Source organism: Crocodylus siamensis, chromosome 5 (assembly GCF_052110815.1).
Source record: "Crocodylus siamensis isolate JL-2025a chromosome 5, ASM5211081v1, whole genome shotgun sequence".
Classification (NCBI taxonomy): domain Eukaryota; kingdom Metazoa; phylum Chordata; order Crocodylia; family Crocodylidae; genus Crocodylus; species Crocodylus siamensis.
Window position 1 is genome coordinate 37,932,100 of NC_143399.1, and position 27,915 is coordinate 37,960,014.

The 27,915-nt window shown below is 59.1% G+C and overlaps 2 protein-coding genes across 3 annotated transcripts; one reads left to right on the top strand and one right to left on the bottom strand.

Moving 5' to 3' along the window:
• Positions 1 to 2,460: 2,460 nt before the first annotated feature.
• Positions 2,461 to 9,632, bottom strand: LOC149863766 (beta-2-glycoprotein 1-like). Its single transcript, XM_090049432.1, has 8 exons — positions 9,517 to 9,632; positions 8,080 to 8,241; positions 7,782 to 7,967; positions 5,606 to 5,714; positions 5,451 to 5,527; positions 3,753 to 3,932; positions 3,416 to 3,613; positions 2,461 to 3,255 (listed from the first exon to the last, which is right to left on the bottom strand). The coding sequence occupies exons 1-8, from the start codon at positions 9,587 to 9,589 to the stop codon at positions 3,191 to 3,193; spliced, it is 1,050 nt and encodes a 349-aa protein (XP_089905558.1). The 5' UTR covers positions 9,590 to 9,632; the 3' UTR covers positions 2,461 to 3,190.
• Positions 9,633 to 10,285: 653 nt separating this feature from the next.
• On the top strand, positions 10,286 to 26,539 carry PRKCG (protein kinase C gamma). Of its 2 annotated transcripts, none has more exons than XM_090048789.1 (18): positions 10,286 to 10,977; positions 12,571 to 12,602; positions 15,092 to 15,174; positions 16,333 to 16,444; positions 16,936 to 17,067; positions 18,457 to 18,613; positions 19,835 to 19,969; positions 20,559 to 20,646; positions 21,425 to 21,454; positions 21,768 to 21,911; positions 22,281 to 22,454; positions 22,644 to 22,735; positions 22,964 to 23,026; positions 23,180 to 23,318; positions 23,629 to 23,709; positions 23,988 to 24,095; positions 24,235 to 24,375; positions 25,368 to 26,539. In XM_090048789.1, exons 1-18 carry the CDS (start codon positions 10,811 to 10,813, stop codon positions 25,557 to 25,559), a joined length of 2,070 nt encoding a protein of 689 aa, XP_089904915.1. In that variant the 5' UTR covers positions 10,286 to 10,810; the 3' UTR covers positions 25,560 to 26,539. The 2 variants fall into 2 exon arrangements, with proteins under 2 accessions (XP_089904915.1, XP_089904916.1); XM_090048790.1 differs by having other exon boundaries at positions 24,235 to 24,508; positions 24,540 to 25,499.
• The last annotated feature ends 1,376 nt before the right edge of the window (positions 26,540 to 27,915 follow it).

Genomic DNA, 27,915 nt, shown 5'->3' on the forward strand with positions numbered 1-27,915 from the left:
TCTAGAGTCTGCAGCTGAGCCTCTGGGGAAGGGAATGGAAACTCCAGCTTGTGGCTCCAACTCCATTTCTGCTCCAGGGAGCCCTGTGAACACAGCTGTTGTTCTCCCCACTGGGTAGGGCCTCAGGATGTGACATGCCACAGGTTGGCAAGACAGCAGTGCTCAGCCCTCCTCCACCTCCCATGCCCCACCCTAGAGGTGGCTGCATTTCAGCGCAGGGTGAGGGGCTTTGTATAGCCAGGCCCCAACACGCCCCACCCCAGAGGTGGTGCCTGAAGGCAGCTGGCTGAAGTCATACCTATATATAGCCTGCAACCCTGGGTTTTCCAGGCCTGGGCAGGCGGGTCCTGTTGGCTCCTGGGCTTCAGGTGGGGGTGGGCGGGGATGGGATTGCTGGCTGCAAGGCTGCTGCTTTCCAGCTGGACTGCTCTTAACCTCTTCTCTCCCTGCTATCCCTCTGGGAGGGACCCAACCTCCTTTTCGTCCCTGAGCCCTCCCAACTGAAGCACGCAGTGGAGTCTGGTGGGTTAGAGCTGGGAGCCTGGACTCCTAGGTTTTATCCCATTCCCAGCAGCGCCCTGAAGCCAGGCACAGAGGATGAGCCCATGGAGGACAAAGCCAAGAGGCCGGGGAGAGACGAAGAAAATCCAGGTGTCCTGGCTCATAGTGCCCCTCCTCCCCAACCTGCTCCCAGAGCTGAGATGGGACCCAGGCACCCTGGCTCCCAGTACGGCTGCCAGTCCTTCAGGATTGCCCTGGAGTCTCCAGGAATTAGATATAAATCTACAGGAGATGGCTGAGAGTCACCCAGGAGATAAATGAAAAGGCATTCATTAAAATAAATATTAGATGTTGAATCCGATTTATACAGCAGTCCAGTGGGTTTTGTTAAATGTAATAATAACGTGCATTTGCCTTCCTGACGTAAAGTCTATGCACTGTAATCCGTAACTGATACGCATAAGCACACGGGAACATTTGCGTTGTGTGTCATGGGCACGTTGGTGTTTCAGAAACTTCCCGGAATAGATTCAAACGGTTGCCAACCCTAGCTCCCATCAATCCCTACTGTCTCCTCTACTGCATCAGCATGCCAGTGCATTTCCCAGAGCGGTGTGTGGCAGGACAGATGGATGTGGGTGCTATCTACCCTGCTCAGCTGTCCCCAAGCACCATGTCCCATCCATGAGCCCTGCAGGGTGGGACACAGTGCTCCAAGCTGCAGAGACCAGTCTGCACAGGGGACTCTATCTAGTCTGCAGACAGTGCTTGTCTGCCTATCTATCCAGCCCTGTCCGCATCTGCCTGTCCCCACCCACACCCCTGTCTGTCTGTCCTCACACACAGCTTTGTCTATTCTCATAGGTACCATCCCTCTCTCTGTCACCCTACACAGCCTTGTCTGTCTGTCTGTCTGTCCCTGTACGCAGCCCTCTGTATCTGTACCCACCTGCCTTTCCTTCCACATCCACTCCAAACTGTGCCCCTCACAATGCAGTCCAGATGCCTCCATCCTCAGAGGGCTGCTCACTCTCATCCTTCAGGGACCACTCATCATAGCCCTCTGATACCTCGAGCCCCCCCAGCTAGGTTGTACCCCAGCTCTAGGAAAGGACTGGGGTGGGTGGGTTCCCACCTGCCTCTCAGACACCAAGCACAGCCCTCCCTGCTGCACTAGCTCAGTCCCTAATAATTAACCCTGGAGGCACAGGGTGGGGAACACACAAGATGAGACACACCCACTCACCCCTGCCCTGGGCCCCTACCCCTGGATCCCAGCTCCTTGCTGCATCAGAAGACAGCCCAGCCCTGACCCCTGGTGGCAAAGGATAGGAATCTCTCCCTGTAGGGTCCCCTATGGCTACTCCCACACTTGTCTCAACTCTGGGTCAGAGGGAGTTGGCCCTGCTCTTCCTTTTTCTGGGCCTCGTGATTTGCTCTGGGCTCTGGCAGCAGGCAGTTCCTCAGGGCAAAAGGGCTTGGGTGTCATGGGGTGCAGTTGGTCACTGCTGCGATCTGCTCTGCAGTACAGACAGGCGGATGAGTGTGGGTGTGGGGCTGCTGTGTTGCAGCCCCCACCCCCCCATGGCCTTTACCCTCTATCCCTTCATAATCCTGTGCAAACACACCCAGGTCTTTGCCCTTGTGTTCCTGGCTGGGCCCCAGACAAGACCAAAACAGAACATTCCAGGAAACCACCCCAGCGTGGGGCACCATGTCCCTGCTCCAGGTGGGGCCCTGTAGTGGGAGGCCTCCTGTCCCCCTCCCCCCACACACACATGGCCTAGAGGGAGTGATTGTCCTGTGGGGGCTCCCAGTGGCAGCCCACAGAGCTGCCAATCTGACCCTCTCCTTTAGCCAGTGGGGGGAGATCCTCAGACAGGGGCAGTGGGGAGTCCCAATATGGTCCAGACCCACGGGCCCCCCAGTCATGCTGCCCTAGAGGATTCTGGGCTGGGGTTCAGTACCACACTCAGGTTTATTTCTTTAATACAAATGGTGATTTCACAACAAATAAATACAAGGGGCATGTTGGCCCCCACCCCAGAAATGCCAAAGAAACCCTCCTCCCACCCCTGCTCCTCACACACTGAGGGGCTTGGTGTCCATTCCAGGGACCCGGGCCAGGACCTGCTGTGTCCTGGGAGGAGAAAACCTGGCACTACATCCTTCCTTGTGAGTTGGAATAGACTGAAATGGGTTCCTCTCCAGACAAAGGACTGGCAGGAGGCACCCTATGGTGATGGGGGAGAAACCTGGGACTGGATGTCCCTCAGGATGAATAGAAAAGGGACTGAAGTGGATAGCTGTTGACCAGCCCTGGAATTGACTGGCTGCCCATGTCCCATATGTGGGGGGTACTGGATTTCCTGGCAGCTGGGGGTGGATTTTGGCTGTCTTCCATCCTGCTGCCTAGAGTGGCCCATAAAGTGTTGGGGGGTGGAAGGGGGGGGGGGGGGGGAGGGAGGGGGAAGCAGAGTCTAAAGCCAGGGCTGGATCCCTTTACTGTCTAGAATGGACAAAGCAGGCCTACTCCTTGCTGCCCTCTCCCCTCCTGCAGCTAGGATGGGTCTCCTTGTTCAGTGTTGCTGGCTCCGGCTCCTTCCAGGTTCCTACCCCCGACCCAGCACCAGGGTTTTTCTGTCCATTCATCTTGGAGGGTGGGGGGATGTCAGGGATGGGTGAGGGTTCAGCAGGATTGGATCTCAGAGACCACACGCTTGGGATAGAGGGTATACTGCAGCCAGGTGGGCTCTGTAATGAGACAGGCAGGGTCAATGAGATGGAAAAGAGGGGACCCTGACCCTCCCTCTCCAAGCCCAATAGATTACCTCTTCCTTACCCACAGTTCCCTTCCAGATTCCCACCTGGCTGTTGCACATCTCTAACAATTCCCTCCACCCAGGCCACTCACCATTGTAGCACACTGGCAGGGGCAGGACCCCGTCGAAGCAGCGGGTTGATGCCAGGTAGCTACAGGTCTGGTTCTGGTTGCGGCAGTAGAAGCTTACAGTCTCTCCATGTTGGACCAGCCCCTCAGGGATCTCCTGAACCCACAGCTTCATGCCCTGGTACAGCACACGGCTACGCTTGGCTGGGACCTCGCAGCGGGCTACAGAGGCAGGATGCTGTGCTAGATAGGCCTGATGCAGGGCAGGAGGGGGTGGGATACTTCGGTAGGTGGGGCTAACCCTGGGGGGAGGGGAGCTAGGTGGGCTCTATGGGCATTCCAGGTCTGGGCCGGGCATTACCTCTGCAGAAGGGCTGCGGGGACCAGGTGCCATTCTGGAGGCACGTGACGCGGTTGGAGCCGTCCATCAGGAGGCCTCGTTTGCAGAGGTAGTAGATCACCTCTCCTGCCCGGTACTGTGCCTTCTTCACCGCCACCAGGTAGCCCTTGGCCACGGCCTGTGGCGGGGGGCAGAACATGGCTGGAGGCACATGGACAGCAGGGTTAGGCAGACAGGCAAAGGAGTGGATGTGTGAGTGGGGGATAGATGGGCAGGGAAGGTGGGGATGGATTGATGGATGGATGAATAGAGTCCTAGTTGTAGGGAACTCGGCCTGGAAGGCTCCTCAAGGGGGCATCTAGTCCACCCCCATGCCTGAAGCAGGATCAGACCTCTCCAAATCAATCCCTACAAATCCATTGTTTAACCACTTTGTAAAAGTACTGACACCACACAGGATGTAACACCTGAACCTGTCACTGGTAAACCAGGAGGACCACGGCAGCCAATGTCCTGCTGCCATAAAAGGTTGTTAATATACAGTCAAGAAATCCCAGGTAGAGGCCATGGCCCTACTGTAGAAGAAGGCAAAAAACCCCACAGTCTGCACCAATCTGACTAGGGGGTAAAATTCCTTCCTGATCCCAAATATGGTGATTGGTTTGACCCTGAGCAGAGGACAAGACCCTTCAGTCAGGAACCTCCAGCTTTAAGTCCCAGTAAAAGCATGGGCACAGCCCAGCCCAGCCAAAATCCCCAGCCTTGGAAGCAACCAACAATGTGTGGGGCTGGACAGGCAGGTGGAGGGGCTGATGGAGGGGTTTATGGGTGGTGTGTGGGGACTGCCAGGAGTCAGGGCAGCAGGCAGACTAAGTTGCCCCCAGATGGCCATGGTTACTCCAGTGGGCCTGGCTGCCTGAAGCCTGACAACCCCCAACTGGCCCCAATTGCATGGGTGTGGCTGCCTGGTTATAAACTAAAGCTGGTTCAATGCCCAGAAGGCTACTGGACTGGATGGGGGCTTTGGGCAACTCTGGGCTGTGATGCCTTGTTTATGGTTTCTGCTTGTTGGCTCCCTGCTGGCTGACTCTGTTCTAGACTCCAGCCAGGGCCCCTGAGCTCCAGACAGATGTGCTGGTCCCTGACCCCTTTTCCTGCCCCACCTTTTGCTCCTGACTTCCCCAGACCCCTGTCTTCTGACCATGAGCTCCTCACTCATGGCTGTAGTTTAGCCATCAGTCACCCATGTTCTGGTTCTTTACAGCTACAGCTGCTGGCTCCAGCCCTCTAGTTAGTGACTCTGGTCTCCTGACCAGCACCCCCAGCTTGTGGCTCTACTTCTGTGATCACCCACATTTTGGTCCCTTATGGACCTTGGCCTCCTTACCTACCTGCTCCTGATCCCCTAATACTGGACTCTAGTCTGGACCCTGTGTGCTTCTGGTTCCCTGGGTTGTGAACCTCTGGGGTCAAGCCCTGACAGGGGCAGATGGGAGGGTGGATGGTGTGTGGAGATGTGGGAGTAGGTGGATGCAAGGTGGTGACAGGATCTCTCACATCCCGTCCCAAGAGCATGGTCCCTTGTTCTAGGTCTGGGTTTTCCTCCTGGCCTGCAGCCCTTCATCAGGGCAAAGGCAAACCCTGAGTCAGAGCCCTAGGGACTGGATCAGAACGGGGCTCCCCTGGACTGAAGTGACCCCTGGGCTATGTTCCACTTACGGCGGCAGACAGGTGCAGGCCCAGACCATCCCTGGTTCTCCTGGCACCGGAGGGTGTCCAGCCCTTCCAGCTGGTACCTATGGGGGAAGAAGTGGGAAGTGAGACACAGGCCATCAGGGCTGGAGGGCACTGAGGGGGTGGAGTGGGGTACTCACCCCCGCTTGCACTGGTACTGCACTTCCTGGCCTGTCCTATAGGAGGCACCGTGGTGGAAGCCGTGGTCTATCTCTGGCGGAGGCCCACAGGATGCCAGGCTCAAGTCTCCTGCAACAGAGGAACGGGGAGGTATTGACTGGGGATACATCCTTGAGAGCCCAGAGTGCCAGATAGCTGCTTCCCCCAACCCCCACCAGACACAGAATTACTGTCCTCCAGACACAACTTGGGCATTAAGGGTTCCCAGGTGGAAACCTAATGTGGTCCCTACACCAGCACGGGATGATGGAGTCAGGGATGCCCCCCGCTCTTTAAGAGAAATTACCACCCACTCTATCTCCTGGAGCATGGCCCCACCTCTTTCAAGAGGCCACACCCACTTTTCCTTTGCCCCACCCTTTCCCTGAATACCATTCTGCCCAACCTGCCCTCACCTATTCAGCCCTGCCCCTCCCCTCCCCTCCCTGTATCCCCTCCCCTTTACCCAGTTGGCCCCTCCCTCCCACTTTCCACAGCTTTTCCTTGGAATTTGTTGGCCCTGCCCATTCCCTACAAGCTCCTCCTCCCCCACTGGCCCCACCCCCTCCCTCCCTATAAAACCCTCTCCCCCCTTTTTCCTGTTCTGCTTCTGCTGTTTCCTGGGTTCTGCCAGTTTGGTGGGATGCCTCATGCTGCCACAAAGGGTAGCTCTCTGCTCCCCCCAAATAGGGATGGAGGCATGAGGGTGCTAGCAGGGGTTCAGGACACCTGGGTTCCTTCCCTAGAGATCTCAAGGCTAGGCAGCAGTGGGGTTCAAAGTGTGGCTGTGACATCAGGACAAGAGCTCGGGGTTGGAGGCAACAGTTTCTAAGTTACCTTGAGAGGTCAGAATCTCAGGCATGGAGGGGTCCTTGTACCTGCAGCACTGCACCAACACCCAGGGCTGTGATAGAACCCAGGTGTCCTGGCTTCTAGCCCTACTCACTAGGCCACACTTCCTTCCATGAGCTGGGATAGAACCCATGCATCCTGGCTCCAAGTCCTCTTTCCCTCCCCTCTCTTTTCCTTGCTATAATCTGCCTGCAAGCTGCCTGGTAGCTGTGTTACACCTGGGTAAAGTTTCCATGAGGCCCCAGGCGCTGCCCCATGGGAGGTGACCCCCTAACCCCCTTTAGCTCCAGGCGAGCTATCCTGGGAGGCCCTGGGAGGGCAGTGGGACACAGACCAGGATGGCTGCGGTGCCTCCGAATGTAGGTCTGCTCCCGCCAGGGATGTGTTCCCCTTTGCACCTACCGGCCCAGACCCTTCCACCCACCCCTGCAAAACACCATCTGGCCTGGGCTGCCTGGCTGGATGCTATACGGAAGGGAAGCATGGGGACCTGGGAGCCAGGACACTTGGGTTCTACCCTAGCTCTGGTGAGGGATGTGGTGGGTCAGAGCAGGGAGGTTGGCAGCCAGGACTCCTGGGTTCTCCCAACTCTGGGTGTATGTTCTAGTGGCTTACAGCCAGAGCCCAGACAGCCTGCACTCCTGGGGTCCATCCCCATGCATGGTAGGGGGCTGTGGCTGGGTGCTATCAAGGCCATTGCTTCTTGTGTGCCTGAGCTGGAAGCATGCCCTGAGGCAGGGAGTGGATGTGGTGAGTGACCTGCGGGGGTACCTTGCGAGCTGAGCACACCATTGATGGTGTTGGTGTGGGCTGTGCCAGCAGCAGATGGGCAGTGGGGTTCATGGTGGTTGTGACTGCTGACTTGCTGGTTGGGGTTGGGCATTGTAGCTGGTGGCAGGTGTGAGGTTGGTGGGCAACTGTGCACAGGACCAGCTGGTTGCTATGGTGTCTGTGGCAGTTACTGTTGGTTGGCGCCACTATTGGCAACTGGCTCTTGGCAGTGGGTGTTGGGGATCAGTGAAGGTATTGGCAGTGGGGATTGGTGGCCAGTGACAGTTTTGGCAGTGGGGCTCAGTGGCCAGTGATAGTGTTGACAGTGAGGATTGGTGGCCAGTAACAGTGTTGGCAGTGGGGGGTTGGTGGCCAATGATGGTATTGGTGGAAGGGTTTGGTGGTTGATTGGTGGTAGACGGTAGGGATTGTTGGTCTATTATGGTGTTGGCAGTGGGAGTTTGGTGGCCAATGATGGTGTTGGAAGTGGGTATTGGGGGCTGGCTGCTGAGGCCCTGGGGCCCAGGCCCTTACGTCGACATGTTGGGGTCAGGCTCCACCTCCGGTCTCCCTGGCATCGGCTGAGTGCCGCCCCCTGCCCGGTGCCCATGATGAAGCCTGTCTGGCAGGTCACCTCCATGAGGGCTCCAAAGCTATGAGTGTCCTGGACCAGGTGGGTCTTGGCGTTCTCCAACTTCACTGGCCATAAGCAGCTCCGGCCTGGGGACACACAAAAATAGCAGGGTTGAAAGGCAGGACTCGTGGGTTCTCTCCCCAGCCTGGTGGGGTGGGAGCAGGCAGGTGGTGGGCCATGGGCTAGAAAGGTCCTTACCAGGCATGACGCAGCTGAGCCCACAGGCACCATCACACAGGCACTGCCGCCGGCCTAGGCAGTTGCGATCATGCCGGCAGCTGCGCTGGCAGGTCTGGTTGGTCAGATTTGCTGTGGCACTCTCCTCTCTCCAACCTGTGCAAGGGCCAGGCTGGGTGGCACCTGTGGGGGCAGAGACATTAAAGTGGGGAATACCTTGGGGTAACTTCGCTTGTCACCAACGGGGAAACTGAGGCCCAGCAGCTAGACAGAACTTGCGGCCACCAGAATGCAGAAGTCCTGGCTCCCGGGCCCCACTCCCCTCACGGGGCTGAGCTGGAACCCAGGAGTCCTGGTTCCCAGGCTCCCCCTTACTTTACCCCACCAAGTCCCACTCCCTCCACCCCCTAGAGCTGGGATAGAACCCAGGAGTGTGGGCTGCCGGTCAGCCATTTATACGGGGGTCCTGGCCCACCTGTGTTTCAAGTCCAGGAGGGGCAAAGTGATAGTGAGTGGAGGAGGGGAGGACTCTCCATCCTTCCCCTGGACAAGGGGACAGGGCATCCTGCAGTCCCTTCAGTGACCGGTGAATGGCAGGTCAGAGCTAGGAGTGGGGTTGAGAACTTGGCTTGGCTATGCCTGTTCTGTCTGTCTGTCCCAGCTCATCCTCATGCTTCGTCCTGTCGACTTATCTCCTGCTGTGCATGTCTGTCTGTCGACCCCCATGAGTACCCCCTATCTGTCCACCTATCCCTGGAAATGCTCCTGCCTGTCTGCCTGTTTCCTGCACATGCTCCTCCAGCTGTCCAACCCCAAGGGGAGCCAGCCCTCTGTCTGGCTATCCATCCAACACCATACACTTCCCTGTCTATCTGTCCATAGCCCCCAACCTGTCAGTCTGTCTGTCTTGCACAGACTGACTGGGCCCAGGATTGGGCCTGTTCCCAGAGCTGCCTGAAGGCTATTTACAGCCTACGGCGTCCCCTGGGTGGGGAGAGAAAAATGAGCTGGAACCAGGACGTGAAGGGACAGAGCGGGCACATGGCGGCCCAGCCCCCAGCCTGGGTTCTACCCCGCTCTCAGTAGGGAGGAGGGTCTAGTTATTAGGGCAAGGGGTGGGGGAGGCTGGGAGCCAGGCAGGACTCCTGGGTTCTCTCCTAGCTCTGGGAAGGGAGTGGGGGCTGGTGGGCTGGAGCAAGGGGCAGCTGGAGAGCCAGGACTCCTGGGTTCTGTCTCAGCCCTGGGAAGGGACAGGGACCTGGTGGGTTTGAGCAGAGAGAGGGGGTGGGATTTAGGAGCCAGGACTCCTGGGTCCTTCCTGGATGGAGGAGGGGATCAGTACAGGAAAGGGAGCAGGGAACAGTGAGTGGGGAGCGCCTGTAAGCCTGAGGTGGGGGTGCCAGCCTGGCATGGAGGGCAGAGCTCCCAGCCGGGGGGGATCCCATCTAGGGCCCATACCTTTGGCTTTGTTGCCTCCCAGGGGCAGCAGCAGACAGAGCAGGGCCAGGAACAGGGGGGCGCTGTGGGGCATGGTGGGGCCCGTCCCGTCTGTGTGACACTGATGACTCGGGGCCTGGGCGTTTGTACCCCCAGTTACTGATTAACCAGGTCCTGCTGGTGCCAAAGGGCAGGATGATCCTGGAGCAGCCGCCCCCCTCCCGCCATGCCTGGACCTCTGACCACCCTTCTCCCTGGCCTTGTGCCCCACTGCACAACAGTCCCACGTCATTGCTGACGGTCAGCCACAGGCATACTGCCCACTGAGGGACCCAGGCCTCCGGGCTCCCAGCCCCTTTCCCCATGCTGAGCCACCAGACCCCACTCCCCTCCCCATGCTGGGGATAGAGACCAGGTGTCCGGGGTATACCCTCCTCCTCTGCACTTAACTCACTGTGCCCTGTTTCTTTCCTGGAACTGGGAGATCACCTAGGCATCCTGCCTCCCAGCCCACTAGACCCTGCTGTCCTCCTGGCCCCAGGCTGTGGCCGTGGGTGGGTTTGGCTCTGGGGGCTCCTGTGAGGGTGGGGTGGGGACTGTGAAAGGGCACATGGAGAGTGGGGATCAGGCAGGCAGTGTGGGCGTCCCCAGGGCTGGCTGGGGGTGGAGGGGGACACTTCAGGCCTTGCCTGGGGGGACCCCCCCCCGCACTCAGTCTCCTTTAAGGCAGACTCCTCCCCCCAGAGCTGTCAGAACCCCTCCCCCGCCCCCGGCTCCCCCTGCCAGCCCGCAGCCCCGGCGCACGGCTCTCGTGCCCACCTTGCCTCACTGGCACTGCTGCATCTCGCGCCTGCTGCCTCGCCCCCGCCCACCAGCCCTCCCCATCCTCCTGCATCCTGCCTGACTCGTCTGTCCGTCGCTTTGGGTATCCTTCACCCGCCGTCTATATCTGTGCATCCTTCTGCTCGCTCTGTCTTCTGGTCCGTCTGTCTGTCCATCCACCCATTATTTCTCCACCCGTTGGTCCATCCCTTTCCCCCTGGGTGCGTCTATCTGGTCTGTTCAGCTCATCTCACATCTGTCTGTCCATCTGTTTGTTTGTCCATCCCTGCCACCCTTCCTTCATCCATCTGCCCACCCCGTCGTTCGTTGTCTCTGTCTGTCTGTCCATCCATCTATCTGTCTGTCTATACATCCCCCTGTTTATCCATCCGGCTGTCCATCCACCCATCCATTCGTGCCTCTTTGCCTGCCTGTTGGTGGCTCCATCTGCCTGTGTGTGGGGGTCACCCGCCGGGCTGTGGGGCGTGGGACCATGGCACTGGCAGGGTCCCCACCCGAGCTGGACTGCCGGGCCAAGCCACTGTTCTGCCGCAAAGGGGCGCTGCGCCAGAAGGTCGTGCACGAGGTCAAGAGCCACAAGTTCACAGCCCGATTCTTCAAGCAGCCCACGTTCTGCAGCCACTGCACCGACTTCATCTGGTGAGGCCCCTGAACCCCTGCCCTGGCAGCCCTCCAGTACCTGCCCTGCACACTTCATCCCCTGCCCTGTACCACTGCCCCTGCGCCATACATTTCCCGCCCCCACCCTGCATCCCCCATCCCCACCTCCCCAAATCCTGCATCCCCAGCCCACACATATGCCCTGCCCCATGCACACCCACCATAGCTCTGTACGCCCCCACCATGGCCCTGCATCTCCCGCCCTGGGCTCTGCATTCCCTGCCCGTACAGCCCCCTCCCCTACCACACATTCCCTGCCCCTGCTTCATACACCACTACCCCATACACCCCCACCTGCATTCCCCACCCCTGCTTGGCCTGTCTGGCAGCTGGGGAATTTTTGCCTGGTGAGACCTCCCTGTAAATACCACAGCATTGCCCTGGATCCTTACTGGGCATGCATCCAGTCCAGCCTACCTCCAGCATACCACCTGTTCTGGTCCCCTCAGCAACCTCCTGTCCTGTGAACACCCCCCACCCACACACCAATGCTCACCAAGTGCCCCCAGCACCTGAGGGAGCATGTGGCTGGGTGGGGGCAGACACCCCCAAAAGCACCTGCCTCACTGCCTCTCTGGGGGGGCTGTCCCCTCCAGGCCCCAACAGCCCCGCAGTGCTCTCACTCCCACCTGCAGCCTCCTTGGGTTGATGACACCCCCACAGCCAGAGGACTATGCCCACCACCAGTCTCCCTAGCCCAGTGATGTACCTGGCCCATCAGTGGCTGCACCTGGACCGTGGGATGGGGAGATTGTATGGGGGTGAATCCTAGTGGTTAGAGAAAGCGTGGAAGTGGGGGACAGGACACCTGTGGTTTTTTAAAGTGCTGGTTTGGTAATGATTCTGATGGGTTAGAACAGAGGTGTCTGGGAGATGGGACCGCGGGCCCTATCCTTGCCCTGTGATGGGGACAATGTGGGGACTTCAAGCCCTTCTCCTTGGGATATCTGGACCCAGTCTTACTCTGGTACCCCATGCTAAGGGGGCTGAGGAAGACCAGGGCCTGGGTGTGGCCTGATGTGACGGCCAGTGGAACAGGTGACCCAAAGACTCCTCTCTCTCCCCCTCAGCTACTTGTACCCTCCTCCCATCCGTGAGGTGCTAAGGGTTTAATAACAAATGCCACCGCAAAACAGGAGCTCTGGAGCCAGCCCCGGGGGTGGGAGGGTGGGGGCAGGGGCGGGGTCTAGTGGGTGGGAGAGGGCTGGGAGCCAGGACTCCTGGGTTCTCTGTCTCTCTTTCTCTCCATCCCAGCTCTGCCAGTGCCCCTCATCCCCACCCGGCAGCCCCTTGCCAGCCCAGCCCAGCCCAGCCCTGGGCTCCCCTTCCATCAGCAGCTTGCCCAGCCCTGGGCTTATCAAGCACTTCAAGCACTCAGAGGGGCAGAACGCAGGAGTTCTGGCTCCCAGCCCCCATCCCTTCACAGAGCTGGGATACAACCCAGGCATCCGGGCTCCCAGACCCTTGTGGGAAGGGTCTGTGCTCCACCCAGCTGTTGGGGTGGACTGTGTGCATATGGGCAGAGGTGCTGGTGTCTCCCCAACTAATGGCATACGTGTCTCTTGCTTTCAGGGGCATCGGGAAGCAGGGCCTGCAGTGTCTGGGTAAGTGCCCCCATGCCCCCGGCACCCCCACTCCACTTTTCCCCTACCCCCAGCGTACTGGGGTCCTGTCTCCCACCCCCATGTAGGGGAACACAGCCCCAAATAAGCCCCATCCCAGAGCCAGTTGCAACTCAGCACTGATGAGGGGCCCTGTATAAGCATCCGCACCGCATGATTGGACCACTAGATCCCACTCCCCTCCCAGAGCTAGGGGAAGAACCCAGGAGTCAGGGCCCCATTTCTTAAACTGGTTGTGTGACTGAGGGAGGTCATTCACTGGCATGTGTTGGGGTTCAGGGAAAAGTGGAATTTTCCAGGCGTTCTTCTAAGGACAGTCAGAGATTTCAGACCAAGTATTAAAACAAGGGGCAGGGGGATGGGGAGCTGGACTCCTGGGTTCCCTCCCAGCTCTGGGAGGAGAGTGGGGTGTAGCAAGTTACAGTGGATGAGGCAGGGAGCCAGGATTCCTGGGTTCTCTCCTTCCCACTGGCTCCAGCATCTCCAGCACCCTGGGATTGTCCACATCTCTTATCCCCTTGGGCTTTATTGCTGATGTGTCACAAGTTGCCAGGTCTCAGCCCAGTTCTGTATGTGGCAAGTGGTTCATTTCACTCCCCTCTCACTGCCTGTGGTGCTGTGGGGTCCCTTGGGGCACAAGTTCATGGGAGGGGGCTGTGTTGTTGGGGGGTCACTGTGGGGGAACAGAGGGCATCTTTGGGGTGTCAGGCTTGGGGAGAGACTGCTGGGGGCTGTAAGGGAGGGGCTTCTATCCCTCCCCTCCCCCCCTGTGGGTGGACATGGCTTTGGGGGTGCCCCTGTCCTGGCTGAAGGCGTGGCTCTGCTTGTGACTGGCAGGTGAGGTAGGGCCCTGGGGAAGGGAGGGAAGGGGGCTTCGGTTGCTAGGCAGCATCCATGGCAGCTGCTGGTGGGGTTGCTAGGCAACGAGGAGGTCTGGACTGTGAGGCTGGGGGATGTGCTGGTCCTGGTTGGAGGACGGGAGGGGATCTCCATTAGGGAGACATTTTTGGTGTGCCCCCCAAAGGGAAAAGCCTGGAACCAGTGGGGAGGGATCTTGTCATTGGGGGTGGGGGAGGTAAGTGTGTGTGTGTGTATGTGTGTGTGTGTGTGTGTGTGTGTGTAAGAGCATGGGGATGTGTGCCCATGGATGGGCCTGCAAACATGCACACACATGTAGGCATGCGTGGACACCTGTGTGAGTGCACTGAGGTGCCTGTGAGCTCGTGGGTGCACACACGTGTGTGTGGCAGCACATGTGTGTGTGGCAGCCTGCACGTGTGCATGGGCATATCCCTGGAGGTGATGGTTCATGGAGGGGGCCTAGGAGTATGTGTGCAAGAAAGTGTTTGCTCACGTGTGGGCTCAGGCCCAAGGGAGCAGGGCGTGTGCAGACACTTGTGACAGCAGCCACACATGCAGGTTTGACAGGTGGCAGTGTTGGGGGTGGGGGAAGGAGGGTACACATCTAGTGCATCCATGTGCAAAGGGACCTTGTTCACAAGACTGTTTGGGGAGGAGCTGTAGGTGTCCAGGTCTGTGTGTGTTGCCAGCCACTGTTACATTTGCCCCAGGCTAGTCATGCATGCCTTCCCCCACCCCCCATGCACACAGGCTCTGCTGTGACTGTGGTGTGCATGTGTGGGCATGAGGCTGCCGCCTGTGCCTGGCTCTCTTCTTGCCTCCTGGCAGTTGTCTGGCCTGGGAGAAGCCTGCAGGAGCCTGTTGCTGTGAAAACAACTGGGCAATGGGGGCTGAGGGGTCGGCATACATGGGTCTTCCCCTGTGGGTGTAGTGAGGTCTCTGGGTCCCAGCACAGACCCTGCATGCTCTCTTGCCATCAGGTCCCAGGAAGAGAAGCCAAGTGATGGTGGAGGCTGGGAGCCCAGATGCCTGGGTTCTCTCCCAGCTCTGGGAGGGGTGCAGGGTCTGGTGTTTTGGAGCTCTGGTGTGGGGCTGTGGGTGGGTGGGGGAGAGGGAGCCGAGTTCTCACCTTCGTCGCCCCCTGCCCCCACCCCCCCCGCTCCTCCCCGTGCAGTGGATTCTGCTGCTGCCCGTTTCCACGGCAACCCATCTCCCAAATATCTCTCTCTCACTCCTCCAGCATCATTAAGGTATTGCAAAGGGGGAGGTATGAGGTGACCACCCCCCCCACATGATCTCCTCATACTCAGTCACCCCCAGCTTACCTCTGCCTAGGCCTTTCACCCGTGGCCTGGATCTCCTCACACTTGGCCCCCCATCCAGTCACCCCCCCAGCTCCCCATGGCCTGGGTTAATGGTGCGTACAGGGGCAGCGCCAGGGACCCAGGAGTCTAGGGTTTCTGCATCCCATATCTGGGGGGTGTTGGGAGGGATCTCAGCTAGGGTTGGGAGGGGCAGGCAGTTTCTGCCCTGGGGCTTCCTGTCCTAACTGCTCTCTCCCGCCCTCCGCTCTCACCCCATACCTCTGCACCTGCCCCCACCCCCTCTAGTCTGCAGCTTCGTGGTCCACAAACGCTGTCATGAGTTCGTCACCTTTGAATGCCCTGGTGCCGGGAAGGGACCCCAGACAGACGTGAGTGCCACCTCCCGGACACCTGGGTTCTCCCCCAGCTCTGGGAGGGGAGTGGGGTCTGATGAGTTAGAGTGGGGGGCAGGGGGTGAAGTTAGGATGCCTGGGTTCTCTTCCAGCTCTGGCTGAAGGGCCCTGGTGGAGGCTGGGCTGGTCATGTTGCTCCCCCAGTCCCATGTGTGGGGCCCCCCCCAGGTAAACGTCCCAATTTCACCTGCTATTTTTACTGCCCAGGCAAGGAGGGGTGTGGCGGGGGAGGTGGGGCACTGACATGGCCCAGATTCTTCTGTCCTTGGCCTGGAAGAAGGAAGAAGAAAGAGAGGAGAGAGATGGAATGAGAGAGTGTCTTTATGGCTCACACTTGTGTGCACTTCCCACTCCCCGTCTGAGCACATGGGGGGTACATGTAGACACACACATGCACTCCCTGTGTGAGCTTGTGTGGAACATGCAGACGTATATGTGTACCCCCCTATGTAAGCTCATAACGCGCAGAGACTCACGTCTGCATCTGCTGTATGAGCTCACACGGCACATGCAGACACATGTGCACCCCCATGTGAGCTCATGGGGTATGTGCAGACACATGCATGCACCCCCTGTGTGAGCTCATGGCACAAGCAGGTACATGCATGCACCCTCCATGCAAGCTCACATGGCATGCACAAACGCACCTACACCCCTTGTATGAGCTCACATGGCACTTGCAGACACACATGTACACTCCCTGTGTGAGCTCATGTGGGCCATGCAGACACGTGTGCAGTCAGCCAAGCTCACATCCCCATCACCTCCCATTCACACCCCTTGAGCACGTTGGTGCCCCTTGACTGTGTGCATGCCCTGATGAGTTCACCCTCTTGCTCCGGGGGTGTACTCATAGTTGCACAGGTTACACATGCAAGTGTTCAGGCCTTCCCCCATGCAGAATTGCCTCTCACATTTTACCTTTGAGAGCATTGCCTCTTACCTTCAAGAGCAAATTGGATGCTTATCTTGCTGGGATCCTATGGTCCCAGCTGACTTCCTGCCCTTTGGGTGGGGGGCTGGACTCGATCTTCCGAGGTCCCTTCCAGCCCTAATGTCTATGAAATCTATGAAAATCTATGAAATGTGTGTGTGTATGTATATGTGTGATCTTCCTCCCACCCCCCATCCCAGGACCCCCGGAACAAGCACAAGTTCAAGATCCACAGCTATAGCAGCCCGACCTTTTGTGACCACTGTGGGTCGCTGCTCTATGGGCTGGTCCACCAGGGCATGAAGTGCTCCTGTAAGTGTGTGGGGAGAGGCTGGGAGTGGGGGGCAGGTCTGGGGGGCTGTGAGGTTGTGAGGGGGGAAAAGCTGTAGCATGGGGGCAGGGATGTGGGTTGTAGGGCATGGGGGCAGGCCTCGATATTGTGGGGTGGGGAAACACCTGGAGGCCTGGCCTGAGAGTGGGTGGAGCAAGAGTGGGTGGGCATAGCCAGTCTGTAAGGGGTGGGGCAAGACCTGGTAGGCAGGGCCAGGTTGGAGAATGGAGGGGGTCTGATAGGTGGAGCAGGGAATCTGGGGTGGGATGAGGGCAGAGTAAAATCTGGGAGGTGTCATGGGTAGGCTGGCAGTGCCTGAGGTCAGTGGTGGGCATGGCAGGTGTAAAGGGAGGCTGGGAGACAGGCCCCTAGGTCTAAGGGTGGAAGACCTGGATGGTGGGTAGGGATCGGGGGGTACCCAGGGCCACAGTCAGGGCCACAGCCACTGCTCACTTGTGGCCTGGCCCCACAGGCTGCGAGATGAATGTGCACAAGCGCTGTGTGCAAAGCGTGCCCAGCCTGTGCGGTGTGGATCACACAGAACGGCGTGGGCGCCTGCAGCTCGACATTGAGACCCTCAGCGGGGATGAGATCCGCGTCACTGGTACAGCCCCGGGGTGGGGGGCTGTGTCATTGGGATGGCCATTGGGTGGGGGTCTGTGTCACTGGGATGGCCACAGGGTGGAGGGTCTGTGTCACCAATACAGCCATTGGATAGGAGTACAGCCATGGGGGGAGAGAGTTTCTGTCACTGGTATGGCCATGGGGAAGGGGTCTATGTCACTGGTATGGCCACAGGATGGGGGGGTCTATGTCACCAGCATAGCCATGGGTTAGGGGTAGAGCCATAGGGAGAGTCTGTGTCACTGGTACAGCCATGGGGCAGTGTTTTGTGTCACTGGTATGGCCAGGGTGGGGGTGGTCTGTGTCACCAATACAGCCATAGGGCAGGGGTCTGTGTCATCGATAGGGTCACTGGGAGGGGGGCCACCAGCATGGCCACCAGCACAACCATGGGGTAGGGTTACAGACACGGGGAAGAGGTCTGTGCCACTAGCACAGCCATGGGGTAGGGGTGGGTACAGCTAAGGTGAGGGGCTCTGTGTCACTGGCAGGACCACAGGGCAGGGGCCACATTACCAGTACAGGGCAGGGGGGGTACCAGGGAGGGTCTGCAGCCGTGCAGCAGGCCGCAGGGGGTACTGGAGCCAATCTGTGCCCATGGGCTGGGCTGGGGGGCAGGCTGTCATTGCTGGGATGGGTGTGGGGTTACATAGACAGGGGCTGGGGGCAGCTTAGACTGCAGATCCATCAGCCTGTGCCCTGGGCAGGCTCCAGCCCTCTGTGTGGCTGTTTGGTGTCTGCTGCTCCCTGGTGGTGACTTGGTTCCCTCTCACTGGGCCCAGCTGCTGTTCCCAGGTGCTGGGGCCCTTGCCCTGGGGTTAGGAGATGCTGTGAGATAGACCTAAGTGGGATGGAAGCAGGGGGAGCAAGGTTTGGGATCCCTGCGTAAAAATCTTCAGGACACCTTTTAGCTCTGGGAAGGGAGTGGGGGGTAGGATCTAGTGGGCTCGAGCAGTGGGAGCTGGGAGCCAGGACACCTGGTTTCTCTCCCTCTCAGCTCTGCAGCTTTGCACACTCCACACTTCCTTCCACACCCTCCCTTGCTCTCTGAGAAGGGGCTGGGAGTTGAGGACTGTTGACACCATGGCCATAGCCATAGCCACAGTCCTCCACAGCATGTGGGGTTAGTGTGGGATATCCCACAGCTTAAACTGAGGGTAGAACCTAGGCATATTGGCTGCCAGCCTCACCCTGCTTCAACCTACCACACCATGTCGGACTCCCATTCCACAGCTGGGATGAAACCTAGGCATCCAGGCTACCCCTAGAGCAGGCTCAGCTGCAGTCACTCCCTGGACTGTGTGGGGCAGGGTGATCCCTTTTCTGGCTAATGCCTAGTATGCCTCCTTCCCATCCCTCTCCCTGGCAGTGGGTGAAGCCCGGAATCTGATCCCCATGGACCCCAATGGGCTGTCGGACCCCTATGTGAAGCTAAAGCTGATCCCAGACCCCAAGAATGTGAGCAAGCAGAAAACCCGCACCGTGAAGGCCACGCTCAACCCTGTGTGGAACGAATCCTTCATTTTGTGAGTGCTGCTGGCATCTGGGCACGGGAACACAGGCATGTGAGACCTCTCTCCCATGAGATGTGCGCATGGGGGTGAGATGCAGGCATGCAAGATCTCTCACGAGGTGTATACATGGGGGGTGAGACACAGATGTGTGAGAGCCTCCATGGGGTGTGCACAAGGGGGGTGAGACATAGGTGTACAAAAGCCCCCACAGGGTGTGCACATGGGGGTGAGACATGGATGTGCGAGAACCCCCACAGGATACACTCATGGGAAGGACACATGGGTGTGCAAGAGCCTCCGTGAGTGTACATGCATGGTGATAGGGCTTGCGAGCATATAAGAGCCTCTCTAAGGTGTATGCCTGTCACTACAACACGTGGGTGTGTGAGAGCTTTCACAAGTGAATAGGCGTGTGGATGTGACACGTGGGTGTGGGCGAGCCTCCAGCAACGGTGCATGTGAGACATTGCCCAGGTGGCTGCTACATAGATTGGGTTTGCAAGGGTGAGAGAGGTTATAGGAGTGGGCGTGCTTATGGGTGTGACACCTGGCTGGGCCACAATGTGCAAGATCTTGCACATGTGCACATGCAAGTGGAGGCCTGGGTGTGCGACCACTTCTATATGTGGGTGTGCATGTGAATATCCATGTGTGAGAACTTCCTGGAACATGTGTGTGCACAAACAGGAGACCTGAACATTCCAGCATAGGGCACATGGAAGCTGACATATGGATACTCAGTCGTGCAAATGGTTCCATGTATGCACAGACACGCACATCCCTGTTTGTGAGTTCCTGGGCATATGTGTGAGTGCTTCTGCAAATGTGTGGCCATACGCCTGAACCCCAAGGATAGGTGGGCATGTGACAGTTCCCAGACACAGACACAACATGTGGGTGTACAAGGATTCCTTGGAGGGGGAGAGGCGGTGCTCTCAGGAGACCATGGACATATTGGAGGTCTGTTAGCTGGGGTGAGCTTCCCTCTTGCACCAGTGCTTGCACAAGTGACCCCTTCCCCCACCCACAAGACACTGCACACTTCTGTGAACCCATCTCACACATGCAAAATAGAGTGTGCAAACCTGTGGCTTATGCAGTAGGAGATCTCTACTCTGCAGCTGCAGCAGCAGCAGTAAGGCTTTTATGAGCTGGAGGACAAAAATTCTCCCATGCCCTTAAAGAAGTGAGCAAGTCAGATATGATGGGTCACCCCCCTCAACTTTCCCACAGCACCCTGCGGCCAGGTGATGTGGACCGGCGCCTGTCCATCGAGGTGTGGGACTGGGACCGGACCTCACGCAATGACTTTATGGGCGCCATGTCCTTTGGGGTGTCAGAGCTTCTCAAGGGCCATGTGGATGGATGGTGAGTGTGGTGGGGATGGAGCACCGTGCCAGCCATGTGGGGCCTGGCTAAGAGGTGCGTGGAGGTGTGAGGCCCACAGCTCACTCTTGCTCTCTCTCTCCGTCGTTCTGTCTGTTCTGGGTATTTGTCTATGCCCGCCGGGTTGTGCCCCCACTGCTTCCGGGTCCCTGGCGCCCCCTCATTTCCCTCCACATGGCTTGCCCTCCTGGCTTGCACTTTGCACACTTTACACCTGCTTTTCATTTGCGTCTCCCCATTTGCATGTCTGCCTCGTGTCTCTCCTTGGATCGCACGGATTTTCACGGTCTCTGCCCCCTCCCATTATGCTTTTATTTCCTCCCCACTTTCATTGCACACCTTCCCCTTCACACATTTGTTCCTGGGTCTTTTTGCACATGTCCGATGGGCTGGTTCATTCCTTGCATGTTTGTGGCGTTCATTGCACTCTTTTGCATGTTCCCCATTGCACGTTTGGTTGTGCTTTCCTGGGTGGCACTTCTCGCACAATTTGTCTGGGCACGGCTGCCTTCCTCCTTTCTCCTTCTGTCCCTCTGCCATGGTGTCCTGCCTGTCTCCGTCACTGTCTCAGGTACAAGTTACTCAACCAGGAGGAAGGGGAGTATTACAATGTCCCCGTGGCAGATGCTGAAAACTGTGGGCTGCTGCAGAAGTTTGAGGTAACCCCACGGCCCCCCAGGCCCTTTAGCTGGGCTGAGCTCCTCACACCCCTCCAATGATTACAGAGAGGATGGAGACTGGATTTTCTCTGTGATCACAGGGGACAGGACTAGGAGCAATGGCTTCAGGCTGCAGCAGAGGGAGTTTAGGTTGGATATCAGGAGGAACTTTTGGACTCAGGCATTGGAACAGGCTGCCTAGAGAAGTTGTGGAATCTCCATCCCTGGAGGTTTCCAAGAGCAGGCTGGACAAGCACATGGCTGGGATGGTTTAGTCAGGGATGATCTTGCCTTGAACAGGGGGCTGGGTTAAATATGACCTCATGGGTTCTCTTTCACCCTGACTTGCTTGTGAACCTGTGCATCCTTCACAATGGACCTCGCTCACAGGCTGCTGTGAGGACCACAGCTCCATGGGCTGAGCAGGACAAGAGGCCAAGGGAAGGGGGCTCTATGTGAGGCTACTCTATCCCAGTGGTGAGCACAGACCTCCTTAAGGGGGTGCCAGGCTGTGGGGAATGTGGCAGGGCAGGGCTGTGCTGAAGGCAGCGAGGGTGGGATCTCAGCTGGGGCAAGATTGGGGGTGCCATGCTGTGGGGAGTGGGGGCTCTGTGCTGCCGGGGCTCATGGAGCCCCGAGTTGCTCCAGTCATGGGGCAGGGGCCCTGGCATCCTGCCACCTCCCTGCATCCCCTCAGAGAGGGAGGCCCTAGGGCTCACCTGCTGCCCACCTCCTCAGCTGAGGACAGATACTTACCTTATGCCCCTTCTTCTTGCAGGCCTGTAACTATCCCTTGGAGCTGTACGAGGTAATGCCAGGCTGGGTCTGCTTGTGGGGGGAGCGGGGGACACCTGGGAAAACTATTGCCTGTCTGGCCACCAGAGGGCAGCAGAAGAACATCAGTGCCCTCCCAAAACGGGAGAGGGGTCTGGTGGGTTAGAGCAGCCAGGACACCTGGGTGCCAGTCCAGCTCTGGGAGGGGAGTGGGTCACAGTGGGTGTGGACTGACTTTTGCAGTCCCGCAATTCACATCCCCATAAAAATGTACCTTCCTGGCATCTCTGGTGCCCCCCTCCTCAGAGCTGGGGCCTCCACTGACCTGCTGCATCTCTGTCCCCCAGAGGGTGCGTCGTGGCCCTGGTCCCTCATCCAGTCCCAGCCCCAGCCCCACCGACTCCAAGCGCGTCACCTTCTTTGGCAGCAGCCGCTTTCACATCTCTGACTTCAACTTCCTCATGGTACTGGGCAAGGGCAGTTTTGGCAAGGTGAGTGTGCTGTGCCTGGATGCAAGGGGCCCAGGCCACCAGGGGGCAACAGGGAGCCTGCTGGGTGGGAACCAGGATGCCTGGCTCTATCCTGGCCCTGGGAGGGGAATGGGGTCTGGTGGTTAGAGCAGAGGGCTGGTAGTCAGGACACCTGGGTTCTGTCTTGACTCTGGGAGAGGGAATGCAGTTGGGTGGGTTGCGGGGGAGAGCCAGGACTGCTGGGATCTCTCCTGAGCTGTGGGAGGAGAGGGGGTGTAGTGGGATTTAGCAAAGGGGAAACCGTTTGCTAGACATTAGCACTGGCTGGTCAGCATGGAGGGGAGGGGCCAGGGCCTGTCACCCCAGAGGTGCTAAGCAGGACTCCTGCAGGTGATGCTGGCTGAGCGCCGGGGCACGGAGGAGCTGTATGCCATCAAGATCCTGAAGAAGGATGTGATCATCCAGGATGATGATGTGGAGTGCACCATGGTGGAACGACGGGTGCTGGCCCTGGGTGAGCGCCCCCACTTCCTCACCCAGCTCCACTCCACCTTCCAGACCACGGTAGGTAGTTGAGGGCAGGTCTGGGACAGGGTGGGGTCATGATGTCAGGGTCAAGAGTCCTGGCAGTCTGGGATGGAGCAGACAGCTGGGTTGGATGCGGCAGGGATGGGGCAGAGCCTGGTAAGGGCAATGGCTTGGTCTGATCTCTTCCCATGTTGTACAACCGCCCCCACCCCCGCTCTCCCGCAGGACCGTCTCTACTTTGTGATGGAGTACGTCAATGGTGGAGACCTCATGTACCACATTCAGCAGGTTGGGAAGTTCAAGGAGCCCCATGCCATGTACGTGCACCTGAGAAGGAGCTGAGGGGTCATGCATTGAGGGCACCTTGAGGCAGCTGCATCTGTGTGGGCAAGAGGGTCCAGTATAACCAGCCTGTGAGGTGGCTGTGCTGCAGTGACAGGCAGGCGGTGCCCATAGGCCCCTGCCCTTGTGGGTATGGGGGTGTCCCATCCTGTGCCATCCTTGGGCTTGAGCCATGTGCTGAAGGATGGTTCCTCCCTCGGCAGGTTCTACGCAGCCGAGATCGCCATTGGGCTCTTTTTCCTGCACAACAAGGGCATCATCTACAGGTGAGACCTGCCCCCCCATCTCTGCTATATTCTCCCCCCTAGGGGCAGAGTGGAGTCAATTCCCCTCAGGGGGAAGGACCCCTGCCCCATCCCCCCCACCTCCAGCCTGCCAGGAGGGGCCCCTTGTGACTGCCTGTACCTCTTGCCCTGCAGGGACCTGAAGCTGGACAACGTGATGCTGGATGCTGAGGGGCACATCAAAATCACAGATTTTGGCATGTGCAAAGAGAACATCTTCCCTGGGGTCACCACCCGAACCTTCTGTGGCACCCCTGACTACATTGCCCCAGAGGTACCTCTCCTTAAACCCGGGAGAGAACCCAGGAGTCCTAAGCACCCACTGCCCCCTGCTCCAACTTACCAGGCTCACTCATTTCCCAGAGCTGGGATGGAACCCAGGTGTCCAGGGCCCCAGCTACACCCCTCCTTTAACCCAGTGGACCCCACCCCTTCCCAGAGCAGGGAGAGAACCCAGCAGTCCTGTCTCACAGCCCTATTCCTGCTGACCCACTGGATGGCACCCCATCCCAGAGTGGAGAGAGAACCCAGGTGTCCCAGTCCCAGGGCACCCTCCTATTCTAACCCTCCCCCACACCCCCCAGATCATTGCCTACCAACCCTATGGGAAGTCAGTGGACTGGTGGTCCTTTGGGGTGCTGCTCTACGAGATGCTGGCTGGGCAGGTGAGTGCAGAGCCAGGCGTGGCCACCAGGGGGCAGCAAAGGCCAGGCTAGAGGGCATGTGCATGGTGGGGCATGCGGGAGAGCTGGGGCAGGTGGGGGTGGCTGTCACTGGGTGGAGCATGGAGGGGGTGTGGGGGCTGGGCTGGGTCTGCGGAGGGCACAGGGCATACTCCCTGGGAGGGTTGTGATGTGTCTGTAGGATACTGAAGGGAAAGGGGCTGGGTGGTGCCCCCTGGGGTGGTGCCCAGGTCCTGTCTCTGCCTCACGCTTCCCCACAGCCGCCATTTGATGGTGAAGACGAGGACGAGCTGTTCCAGTCCATCATGGAGCACACCGTGTCCTACCCCAAATCCCTGTCCCGTGAGGCTGTCTCCATCTGCAAGGGGGTGAGTGCTCCAAGCATGAGGGGTGGGGAAGCACTAGACGGAAGGATGGGGGGCCAGCCGATGCACAGAGCCCTGGGGGTGGGGAGTGTGGGCCATGGTGCTGTTATGCTGTCTTGGGTCCATGCGCCTGTCTGTGCAGTTCCTGACAAAGCACCCCCTGAAGCGGCTGGGCGCAGGGCCCTCAGGGGAGCAGGACATCCGGGAGCACAGCTTCTTCCGTTGGTTGGACTGGGAGCGCCTGGAGCGGCTCGAGATCCCGCCCCCCTTCACACCCCGCCCTGTGAGTGCCCCCTTCGTGCCTCGCCCCGTGCTCACTACAGCCCCTGTACTCCTCCACTGCCCCGTCATGCTCTGCCCACCAAGTGTTGCCCCCTCCAGGAGTCCTCCCATGAACCCCTACCACACCTCCCCCAAAGCCCCATGAAACCCTACCCCACCTCTCCCAAGCCCCTCCTTGCCCCCTTCTTGCCTCACCCCTTGAGAGTGCCTGTGGCCCCTGCCCCTACCCCTGCCCCTGCCCTCCCTCCCCAGCCACCCAATGAGTAGCTACAAGACCTCCCAGTCCCCTCACGGCCCCTTCACATGCTTCACCATTGCCCCCACGTCCCCCCACCCTTCATGGCTCAGGAGAAGGTGGGGGTCACCTACAGGCTCTGCAGTGCCTGTGTACTCACTCTCACCCCCCCAGTTCTCCCCTTCATGCCTCACCAGCAGCTGCATCCACAACCTCCCATGCCCCAGGGCCTGCCCCCTAGCTCCCTTCATGCCCTGCTCCATGGGTCCCCACATCTCTGTGCTCTTCTTGGCTTCCTTCATGTCCTGCCCAGCAACCAACTGCCCCCCACAGCCCCAACCCTCTGCCCCCAGCAGCTGATGCCTCTGAACCCCAGAGCCACTGGAGAATGGGGGCCTGAGGGAGACCTGGGAGGATGGGGAAACAGGGGAGTTTGGAAGCCCCCCCAGCCTGGCTTACCCCACCACACCTTGGAGATGGGGGCCCTGGGACCCTGGAGACAACCAGGTTCATCTTTGTTTAATCTTTTCCTCCATCTTTTTTCTCCCTCCCTCCTGGTCTGTTTGTCCATCTGTCTGTCCGTCCATCTCTCTTTCCACCTGTCTGTCTTCTCATTCATCCCTTGGTCTCTCTGTCTCTCTCCCTGTCCAACTGCCTGTCTTTCCTCCGCCTCCTCTTTGTCTGTCCACCCATTTTTCCATCTGTCTCTTGTTCCCCCACATCCCCCATCCGTGTGTTTGTCCGGTGGCCGGGTGCAGTGTGGGAAGAATGGCGAGAACTTTGACAAGTTTTTCACGCGGGCGGTGCCAGCACTGACGCCCCCCGACCAGCTGGTGCTTGCAGGGCTGGACCAGACCGAATTTGAGGGCTTCAGCTACATTAACCCTGACTTCATGCACCCCTCGCTGCGCCCCCCCAGTTCCCCCATCTCACCTGTCTCCCTGGTGTGACCCCCCTGGCCCCACCCTGGCACACCCGCCTGCCTCCAGCTGACCCTGCCTGCACTGTGCATGCCCAAAAGCAGCTGCCTCTGGCGGGGGGTATGTTGGGGGCCTCTTGAAGAGCCGCACACAAGCGATGCTCAGGGCTGCCTGGCCTCAGCTAGAATCAGCTTCTCTGCTTGAAGACCCTGGTGGGTGGGGGGTGCAAGGATGGGAATGTGGGGCCCTGTGTCCCTGCCCCCACCCCCCAGCATGGCACCCCCCTGCTGAGCCCACCCCTCCAGCACAGTGCCCCCAGTGCCAGGGCCTGAGGGTAGTGCTGCCTGCGGTGCCCTGTCCTCCATGGTTTTGGCAACACCTGACCCAGGGGATGCTGTGCATTTGGGGTCAGCCCCTGCTTCCTCTGCCCTCCTCTCTTCCTATCTGCACCCCCAACCCCACACTTCTGCTCTGGCTAAATGGATGCTTTGAGCTACTGCTCCAGCAGGGGCTGGATGCACCCTCTGACCCCCCATCCCTGGGTGCCACCACAGCTGTGAATCCAGAATCCTGAGGAACCCCCTGGGTTGGGGAAGAATCCCTCCTGCTCCCAGCCCCCCACCCCCCAAACCTCAGGGCTCATTTGGATGAGCTGAAGGGACCCTTGTGGGCTGTAGATCCATTTGGGGCAGGAGGGGGCAGGATCCCTGGGTTTTTTCCAGGCTTGGTGGGGTGTGGGTTCTGGTTAGAGAGTAGGGCTGGGAGGCAGGGCACTTTTTTCTTCAGTGCCAGTGCTAGAAATGGAACCCAGGTGTCCAGCCCCACCCCCACCCCCACTGCAGTGTCACAGGACCCCTTGGGGGCTGCATGTCCAGCTGTAAGCTGAGCCCCATCCTGCCCCATGAAGAAGTCCCCCAGAGTCCACCCTTTCCTTCCCCACTGTTTCCAGCTACTGCACCGCGTTGTAAAGACCCCAATGGCCAACGCACTTCAGGATAAAAGAGATTTGCCAACCAGCAGTGCCTCAGTCTGTCTGTCCGTCTGTCCAATGCTGCTCCACTGCCAGCTGGACTGGGGGAGGGAAGTGGGGTGCTGTGGTTACAGTTGTAGGGGATGGGAGCCAGGATACTTGAGTAGGGGAGAGTGGGTTAGAGCTGGGGGAGGGGGGCACAGGATGCCTTGGTTCTGCTTCAGCTTTGGGGGAGGAGGGGATCTAGTAGGGGAGAGGAGGGGCTGCTGAGAGCCAGGACTTGGGGTCTGTCTTGACTTTGAGAGGGGAGTGGGCTAGAGCACTGGGGGCTAGGAGCCTGGATGCCTGGGTTCCAACCCAGCTGTGGGTGGACTGGGGTCCAAGTCAAGGCTGGCAGCACTCCCTGCCCCACTGTGCTTCCTGCCCCCTGGGGCTGAAAGCGAAAGCTTGCAGGACTTTGATGAGGGGAAATGTGGGAAACCATCCAGTCTGTGGCCTTTTCCTCGCAGGAGTGCCAGCCCTGACTGGCCACAGAGCAGGGGTGTTGGCAGGCTGGTGGAGGGGAGGGCAGGAACCTTTCTCCTGTAGAGGGCATCAGCCCCCCTCTGACCCCAGATATCTTGAAATCATCCTTGGTGTGTGACCCATGTGTGCAGTGAGTCAGTCAGGTCTCAGCTGCAGTGTCTGCACACAGACAGCCCCCCCCTCCCCTCTGTGCTGGGTATGGGTCTAGCTGACCAGGAGGGGACTGTGGGGAGGCTCTGTAGAGGGAGGCTGTGGTGGGTTGGGGTGGGGGGGGCTATGTATGGTGTTGGGAGGGTTGAGGAGGCAGCTTTATATGTGAGGGACTGATGCTGTGGGGGAGGGGCTGGTGGTGGGGGAGGTTTTTTGCATGGGGTGGATGGGTGGGGGGCTATATGGGGAGGGCCTCTGTGGGAGTGGAGTTTGAGGGTCCTGTGGGGGGAATGGTACTGTGGGGGGAGACCTGGAGAAATGCAGGAGGATGGGGGGGGTGAGATCCTGGGCAGGGGTGGAGGGGCCTAGAACGGGGTTTGAGTTTCCCAGTGACAAGCTGGAGGTTGGATGTGGAGGCACCTTGAGCAGAGGACTGTGGTGGGACAGGGGTCTGTGTGGCAGGAGTGGGGGACTGGGATGGAGGCCCATGGAGGTGGAGGAGTCAGGGCTGGGCATCAGGGCAGGGACAGCATGGGGAGGGGGGCTCTGGCTGTAGAAGGAGCAAGGCGCTGTCAGGGGTGAGAGTGGGTACTTGTGGGGTGGGAGTATCGTGAAGGGGATGGGGGTGTAGTGAAGTGGGTTGTATATGGGGGGGCAGATATGAAGGGAGGGTATGTGGGATACGGCTTTGGGGCTCTGTGCTCGGAGATGGGGTTCTGAAGAGAGCTGTGGGCAAGGGGA